Raw genomic sequence first — 9,332 nt, 5'->3', positions numbered from 1 at the left:
ACCCAACATTTGTCCCCATGCAAATAAGCAACAGAGAAAATAAGAAATATGTGACAAAAAGTATGATTGACTAATCTGACTGGCAAAATGTTCATAATTCTGTAATCTGCTGTTCCATAGCAAAGTTTACCAACCTCAGGAACTAATAAAGTGACATATTTTCACTTTGCATAACAGTTCATTAGAAGTGTGTGTGTTAATATTTGCTTGTCCTATGTGTCTCTGTCTCAAACTGGTGACACGGTCACCTCTTGCTCAATAACTATGACCCAAAAAACCTGCAAGCATAAGAATCTACAGATGGATGGGTGGATTGTTTTTGCAAGGTATAATTCTCAAGGTGTGTGCAAAACATATGATGTACGGCTGTGAAATGTATCCAGCATATAAATGACAATTAGGCAACCAACTTTTGAGATGAATGAAATGTGAAACAAAAGAGAGATTTCAGAAATAATCACAATGGCAGGAGAATTCATGTTTATTTGTACAACCTAAAATTACAATTACAACTCTGTATCTATTACAGAGCTCATAAATAACAGCATTTGTCTACACCTCATGTTTGTTGCGTCTTAAAGTCATCAGTCTACTAATTCTTGTTTATCATCAACATCATGCTCGCTGTCATCTGAGAAATCCTCATGATCGTCTGAGTAATTGTAACTTTCGTCAGAGTACTGTGGATCGTCACCATGGTGACCGCTGGCGTCTTCACTCTCGCGGTGGTTCAGCGAGGCCTGATCACTCTTCTGCTCCTCTCGTTCTTCGTCATTATCAGAAGCACAATTAATGTCTTCATCATCCAGGTAGACCTTTCTGTAGTGAACGGTTTTAAAGTCGGCTTCCCCCTGATCACTAGTAAAACACAAGAAACAATCAGCAGACAGAAATTGCTAACAATATTTTTTATTTTTACCCTTCTTAGTCTTTAATCGGGAATGATTAAATGCTTACCTCTGGTTATTGTCACTGGTTGTTGAGATTTTGCGCTCAGGTGCTGATTTGCCCGCCTTGCTGCTTATAAAGTCCTCGTTCACATCGCATCCATGCAGGGTTTCGATGTAATGCTTCTCTGCTGTCTGCTTAGCATTCTTCTGTTAGCATGAACAGGTTAAAAAAGGAGAAATTAATGACTTGTTAACTAAAGTTTTTTTGTGGAGAAAGTCATTTTTTAATGCTTGTGTTGTTTTTATACAACAGTATCTGTGGAGTCACTATGTAAACAGCACACAAGAACATCAAGCACTAAAAATATGTTCACCAATTACATGTTTAAGTATTTATGTTACAATTTTGATTAAGGTATTGTAGAAAAATTCAGGAGCGAGACTAGATGAGCAACTACTTATTCCTGCTCCATTTTGAGCAGAACATTTAGTTATTTTCTGTGGGAATTTATTTATTTATGTTTTCCAATTCCAGTTTTTGCTTTGTTGAAATTTTAATTGTTCAGAGAGAAAGGAAGAGAAAAACAATGAAACAAAGAAAGAAAGATTCTGAACAAAAATAGTCACAATGTTACACGAATATAGTTGTAATAATATGATAATAAAGTTACATAACAATAAAGTCGAAATAACACAACAATAGCGTCTTAATATTACCAGAATAAAGTTGTAATATTTTGAGTAGAAATTTTATGAAAACTCAATAAAAAATAACTAAATTATTTTCTCATTAAAACAACTTTTTTCTAGTAATTTCTTTTGTTTTTTTTAACCCCTCCAGGGGGTCTTTTGTGGGCTCTAGTGTCCCTTATGTGACAGTGGGCTGACAGGAAACGGGGAAGGAGAGGGGGAAGACATGCGGCAAATGTCGTCGGGTCCAGGAGTCGAACCCGCGACGGCCGCGTCGAGGACTCAAGGCCTCCAAATACGGGTCGCGCTAACCACTACGTCACCACGGCATGCCCTTTTTCTAGTAATTTTAATACGCTCTTCTGGTAAAATTGTATCTTTGCTCTGCCCACATTATGCCAATATTCTGGTAATTAAAGAGAAATTCTTGTAGTCTAGGTGTAATATTCTGTTGCACAACTCACTGAACGGATGATTGAAACAAACGCCACTTTGTCAAAACATTTTCTGCCATTTATCATTTCTTTTTTTAGAAAAGAAAGCGAGAAACAAAAGTATTAAAATTGGAAATCAGATTTGGTAGGAAAAAAATCTGATTTTATTTTTAATCCATATCTCCCAGCCCTAATTATTTATTATAATAACCTTTGCAAATATTGGCATTGTTGAAATTGAAACTAGCCTGTATTTTGTAAATGCATACTGATACAAATGATGGGCGTGTTTTTGTTTTGTGTTGACATTCACCTGTGTGACCTGCTCCAGCAGCAGCGGCCTTCCTTGCACTCTTTCTCGCATCTCTCTGATCTCCTGCCGATATTCTCTCTTACGCTGAACGTCTTGTTTCCTGTCGGGAATAAAAATTCAGCATAAGCCTGTCGCAATAAGCAGTGGATCAATTAGTCGCATGACTAATTAAAGTGAGCTGAATAATTTTTATTCTGATGATTAATATTTGTTGAAAAGCAATTTTGTTTACAGAAACATCATAAGCCATTTCATTTATGGTTTTGGTTGTGTGTGGCTTTTATTTCCCTTTGGTTCTGTGCAAAATAAAGCTTATTAGCCTTTCAGAAGGCAAATTTACATTATTATGTAAGCACAAGAGTACAGCTACAAACTAGTAATCAACCCAAATCTGGGTGTAGTGATAGACCCTGACCTGAACCTTCAGAGCCACATTAAGACAGTTACAAAGTCAGCCTTTGATCACCTGAAAAATCATTTCAAGGATTAAAGAACTAATGTCTCAGCAAGATCTAGAGAAACTCATCCATGATTTTATCTCTATTTGCATTGATTACTGCAACAGTGTTCTCACAGGACTGACTAAAAAAAATAAATTCTCCAGCTGCAGCTGATCCAGAATGCTGCTGCGCACGTTCTCACTAAAATCAGAAAGAAAGAGCACATAACACCAGTTTTAAAGTTCCTACACTGGCTCCCTGTAGCTCAAAGAATAGATTTTAAAATACTGTTGTTAATTTATAAATCATTGAATGGTTTAGCACCGCAATACATTAAAGATCTGCTGTTGTTGTATCAACCTTCCAGACCCTCAGGTCTCCTGGTTCTGGTTCTGCTCTGCATTCCCAAAGCCAAACATGGAGAACCAGCATTCAGCTTCTATGCACCACAAATCTGGAACAAACTTCCAGAAAACCGCAAAACAACCAAAACACTGAGTTGCTTTAAATCTAGACTAAAAACCCAGCTGTTTGGAGTTGATTTTGAAATATAATCAATGAAACATTAATCAACAATCTGATGTGTATTAATCTTTTTAACAATGGCACTTGACAAAATGTAATGTCTGTTACTGGTTTTCACAATTGGTGACTGTATGATGTGTTAATGTTTTCACAATGTAAAGCACTTTGAACTGTCTGGTTGCTGTAATGTGCTATACAGATCAACTTGGTTGATTGCCTGATTGATAAGTAATATTTAATCAAACAGATATAACCACTCTGCACACCTGAACTCTTTCAGTTTGCTCTTGTTGGTCTGTGAAAGAGCAAGATGAGGGTCATTCGCTTGGGCTCGTTTTAAAACCATCCTCTGCAGCTTCTTTTCTCTCTCCCTCTGCTTTTCCCTCCAACGCTCCTCTTCTTCCTCTGCCTTTTTCCGCTGCTCCAGAGCTTTTCTACAAAAATAATTGCAGTCACAGATGGAGGAAGGTTCGGAGGAGATGACTTTGGCAAAAGGAAGGGCAGGGGAAGCTATTCTGGGCTGGAAGCTGTTTTAGGACGAGACAGCAGGTGTTGGGGCAGGGGTGTGGGGTCTGTTCAGGACCGCTAAATGGGTCATCGGAGTTCAGAGCCTGTCACTATTTCTACTATTATAGTGGAATCCTTTGGGGTCCTAATTTGGTACCTCACAGCTTCGTGACGCTTTTTAGTAGCATCTGTAACTTTGGCAGGAAGCAGCTCCAGACTTCCCGACAGGGACGAACAGAGGCTTGAGTTGGGGGTCCGCGCTGGCCCGGGGCTGATGTGAGGCCAGCGCAGCAACCGTGGGCTGCTCTGGTCCTTCTCGATGTCGGCCAGGATGCGCTCCCGGTGCGAGGAGATCTGGGACGTCTTCAGCTCGAAGGGTTCGCACGCCGTCGTTGTCTTTACGTCCTTCCGCTTCTCCAGCTGCTTCTGGAAGCGTCTGTAGCTGGCGTCGAAGTCAGGCACCTCTCTGTTTATCTGAGGCTTGTGGGTAAAGCCATCGCCCAGTTCATCTTTGGGCTTCTTCCGATCATTCAGGCGCCGTGTGAGCATGCTGGGAGGCACAGAGGAACTCCGCAGCAACTCCTGGGCCCTCATATGCATCTTGATGGAGCGATACAATTCATCCTCCTTCACCAGATCCCCTGACGCGGCTGCATACACAGATTTTGGCACAGGCTTGGCTTTGAAAGGCTTCATCTTCTCGCGGTCGGCTTGTTGCTGCTGCTGCTGCTGCTGCAGCTGCTTCTGCTCCTTCTTTAGCCTCTCCCTCTCCAGGAAGCTGAAAGGCTTTTGAATGGCACGAAGGTGCCGCGTCTCTCGATCTCGCATGCTTCTCCGTTGCTCCTTGTTGCGCTCCTGCATCTCTTCGTAAACCGGAAGGTGGACGTGTGCCGGTACGGGACTGGCACGGAACTGCTTCTGGCATTCTGTCAGCTCCTCCAGCTGCCTCTTCAGATCCACGTTCTCCATTTCCACCTCGGAGCGGGACTTTACGCCACGCTTCAGCCTCTCAGCTTCACGCAGCGTCATGTGGAAGGGTTTTGGGACGGTCACGTTGGGTTTGCCCTCTTCCTGCTGTCTTTTGTCCCTTCTCTTCCGCAGTCTCCTCTGGTCTCCAGGCATGCTGTGCAGTGAGGAGGAGGAGATGCGGTGTTTGTTGAAGGGAACCTTGAAGTCCTTCCACATGTTCTTGATGTACTCTTTAGGAGAGAACAGAAGGCCTTTTTCCACCGTGTTACTCCAAGCTTCATTTTCGTCGGATGAGTCTGACTGCCCAGAGATCCACCGGAGCTCAACAGCGGAGTGCGACTTTCTCAAAGGATGATGTGAAGCTACAGGGTTTAAATTTGACCAGAGCAGCCTGATGGAAAAAGAAAAGGGACATTTTAATACGGCAATTGAATATTATTCTGATATTCTATTTGGTAGAGGTGAGCAGAGTCCCCCAAAATTGTACTACTACAAGCACTACTGTACTTCAACATATTTTTACTTGAGTAAAAAAGTATTTGGTAAAAAGTCGACTCAAGTACTGAGTTACTGATCAAATTATCAGTCATTTAATATTTAAAAATTACATAATGAGATGGACCAAAACATAAAGTTAAGTGGAAATTTTGGTATTTGAAGGATCAAAATTACAATAATACATATAAGTAACAAAATATAAAATCAGGCAAAAGTGGGGTTTTTTCCTAATCAGTTTCTATCAGAAAAAAACTTATGAAACTAACAAAAACTGCAGGTGTGATGAATTTTAAACATGTTTGTTTTCATTCGGTGAAGCCACTCACAGTGGGTAGGAGTATCCAGAAATTTTACTCAAGTAAGAGTAGTGATAATTACTAAAGTACAAGTAAAAATACTCCTAAAAGTACATTTGTTTAAAAAAAGTTACTTGAGTAAATGTAATTGAGTAACTAGTTAATATCCAACTGTAGCAATGTTGTGTTTATAACTTACACAACAGGTGAAAATTACGTACAGTATAATATTCACAAACAAATTGTACAGCTGCCTTATAAACAATTCATAACCTTTTGGCTTTTTTTACATGCGTTGTAGGGATGTACTAACTCTTTTTAAACCACTGCAGATAACCAGTAGCTTTTTAATTCCAAAGGCCATAACCAATAACGTAACTGGAAATAAGAAAGGCTAGTGAGCATAAATGTAAGGCTGTGACACTGTTATATTGTTAATACAATTCATTAAGATTCTACATGGTAAAATAATAACAATAGTATATAATGAAAATGAAAAAAACACGCATGTTTTCAAAAGCATTTTATAAATTTAAATCTGATTAGGGCTAAAACGATTAATCCGATTAATGATGATGAATTGATAATTGTAATTTTCATGAACTAATTTATTAATTGATTAATGGTCAACTGCATATTGTATACAGACTAAAAAAGGCCAATTGCTGAAAGTACAACACATTCAGAGCAGTAATTAAGTCAAAACTGTGAACATACATTTTGTGTTTACGATAAAAAAAATTGTAAATATGTTCAAGCAGAATATGTAGTTTTAGCTTCACCCAGTTGAAATTGTGAAAAAAATTAAGAAAATCTCCTATTAAGCTCCCTTTGCTATCAGTTATTAATCAGCTCAACTAAAAATATTAAACATATCAGACATATATTTTATTGATGCTAAGTGAAACAGGAAGGGCTGAGCTTTTCACATGTTGATGTTAAAAGTATTGTTTTTACAAAAAATAAACTGAATTATTTATTTGCATTTTGTGTATTTTCAATATTGTATCAACTAAGCTTCAGTGGTGAAATGAAAAATTTTGCAGAATGTACCAAATTTGTTTTTCACTTGATCACTCAATTAATCATCAGAATAGGTATTTGTACTTTTATTTTCACATCAAAATTATGGACTTCTTGGAATTGATCCATCAGATCAAATCTGCGTAAAATATGCTAAAGTTTGTGGTTGTAATATAACACATTGTTGAAAAATTCAAGAGGAACAAATACTTTTCCAAGGTCAGTTTGCACTTTGTGTCATTTGAACTGTTAGACTTAAAGTGAAAAAGCACTCATTGTGTCTTGTTTAAACTGTTCTGTTATACAAGCAGTAGTCTACCAAAAACAGCAAATAAACAAATAATTTCTCATTACAATTGTTGCTATTTTGTCTATTTTAAGTTGTTTAAAAGTGTGAGAGAATAGACAATGTAACTGTCATGAAACAGTTTGAAGCCACGCACCTGTGCCCTGGCTCCAGCGTTGCCATGTCTAAGGGATCCATTGACCTGAGCTGCAGCTTTTGTTGATACATGCTTTCCAGCTCCTCCATGGTGCGCAGATGGGCCTTTTTGAGCTCCTCCAGCTTGCTGTAGTATTCCTCATTAGAAAAGAAGATTTTACTCAGGTCGAGGTAGTCTGCTGCTGCTCTATGATGGCCACCCCCCATGCGAGGGTCCTCCTTTCCCAGATAGTCCTCATAAAAGAAATCCGATCCCAAGTCCTCATACTCCAACTGAAATCATAAAATATCACAAAAAAAACAATGCAAACTCACATCAAAGGTCATTACTTGCAGCATGAAAATGCTTGCCTCTTATTCCAAATTAAAGGAGCCTCATTTTTTAAATTGTGGGACTACATTTGCAACGTTTGAACAATGCATCCACTGAGTGACGCTAAGGCTCCTGCAGGGCTAAGCCTATTATCCCACTGCGACAGTGACAAGGACCAGATGGTGAAACGGAAAAAGGCAGTTTAGTCTAAATAAGTTCAGCTGATGTCCAGCCTTAATCAGGTGTTTGGTTTCATTACTACAACCTATAATCAGACATCAGCAACCTGCATGGAAAAAGGCAGATTTAACCAGAGGACAAACAAGAGGTTGGGATTATCAACTGAATGTGACCTCTAGTAATCTATCCATGACGGAAATCCGAAAATAGTCAGGAAAACAAATTATGGAGATCAAGTGTTTTCCATGACCCACATGAGGTCAGACCAGGTTCAGTCTAAGTTGTTATTAGTCTGGCATTTAAAATCACATCTTTAAATATAAAAAAACATTCAGGTAGTACATTAGTGAGTCCCTTCTGATATTATATATTGAAAAATAATTTTACCCTTATAATACAAGCATGTAGTTGACACATTAGTCAATTTAAGGTGATTTTAAAACCTGCAGTCAATTTACAGATTAAAACTTCAAGGACTTTTACTATTTTAGATCAGTAATAGAAACTTTTTAATGACGATTTACAATAAATAACAATTACATTAACGTTTTCCCACCGCACATACTTCCTTCTCGTAGTCCCGGTTGTCCAGGTAGCTCGTGGCCGAGTAGGGAAGAACTCTCTCCCGCTCGTATGAAGCTAAAGGAGCCTTGGTGTGCGGGTCAACCGGCGTTTTCAGACACGAAGTCACCAGAACGTTCGTACGGTGAGGATTCGCCATAACGGTTGGTCAAATGTGTTAAAGTTACTTTGAAAGTTAAATTTGTTTATGTTAAATTAAGTTATCGACGATGGAGTCTAGAGGAATCAAGCAGATTCGGCTTTGAGGCAGCGCAAAGTGAGCCTAGCAACGGAGAAGCTTGGTTGCGAAGGAAGTGACGACATATCAGGAAGTAATAAAACGGCAACGCAAATAAATAATCTTTTTCACCTTCTTAAACCAAATTCGTTTACAGAGGTGGGTAGAGTACCCAATAGCTTCACTTCAATCTATTTTTACTCTAGTAAAAGTAAAACGTATTAAGTAACTGATTAAAATTATCAATCATTTAATATTTAAAAATTACATACTCAGCAGACCAAAATTTAAAGTTAAGTTGAAATGTTGGTATTTTAAGGACCAAAATGATAATTCAAATTCAAGTAAAAAAAATAACAAAATAAAGCAAAATTAAAATTCTTCCAAATCAATTTCTTTCTGTATAAAACTTATGAAACTGCAGGTGTACCTCTTTGTCTGGTGAATTTTTGTTTGTTTTTCAATCAGTGAGTAGAAAATCCAGAAATTTTACTCAAGTAAAAGTAGTTCATAACAAAATTACGTAAAAGTAAAAAGTAGAGCTTAATAAAAATAGGTTGTTTTTTTTTTCAAAAAAGTGAAGTAAATGTAATAGTTAATGCCCAATACTAGTCATTAAGGAGTTTATTTGGTTATACATAATACAATTAAATGGCTTTTACCCTTCAAACAATGCATTTTAAAATTTTACATAGAATATACCCCATGAAGTGTTTTATCCCCAGAATGTTGAAGATTTTGCAAAACTACTGTGAAACAAAAAACTAAATGAAAATACCTTTCAACATATTTTTGAGTGTTAGGCCACCAGCAATATATACGGCCTCAGTGTGGAAATTAAATGTTTTAACTTGTATTAACTAATTCTTTAAGAGTTATTGTAGATAATGACAGCTATTGGCAGGTAAGGTCTCTTGAGGCAGTCTGGATTGCAGCAAATTTGAATAAGTCTCTGACTGAAGACATGGTTTTCCCAAGACAGTCTCATGAAAATGATGGTCAGGGTTGTCCAT

The 9,332-nt window shown here is 38.0% G+C and overlaps 1 protein-coding gene across 1 annotated transcript; it reads right to left on the bottom strand.

The window, feature by feature from the left end:
- Positions 1-472: 472 nt before the first annotated feature.
- fam161a (family with sequence similarity 161 member A) lies at positions 473-8,364 on the bottom strand. Its single transcript, XM_005797531.2, has 7 exons — positions 8,086-8,364; positions 7,029-7,300; positions 3,957-5,159; positions 3,559-3,726; positions 2,328-2,427; positions 958-1,097; positions 473-858 (listed from the first exon to the last, which is right to left on the bottom strand). Exons 1-7 carry the CDS (start codon positions 8,239-8,241, stop codon positions 585-587), a joined length of 2,313 nt encoding a protein of 770 aa, XP_005797588.1. The 5' UTR covers positions 8,242-8,364; the 3' UTR covers positions 473-584.
- Between the last annotated feature and the right edge of the window lie 968 nt (positions 8,365-9,332).

This window comes from Xiphophorus maculatus, chromosome 5 (genome assembly GCF_002775205.1).
Source record: "Xiphophorus maculatus strain JP 163 A chromosome 5, X_maculatus-5.0-male, whole genome shotgun sequence".
Taxonomy (NCBI): domain Eukaryota; kingdom Metazoa; phylum Chordata; class Actinopteri; order Cyprinodontiformes; family Poeciliidae; genus Xiphophorus; species Xiphophorus maculatus.
This window is presented reverse-complemented; position numbering and strand designations above follow the sequence as displayed.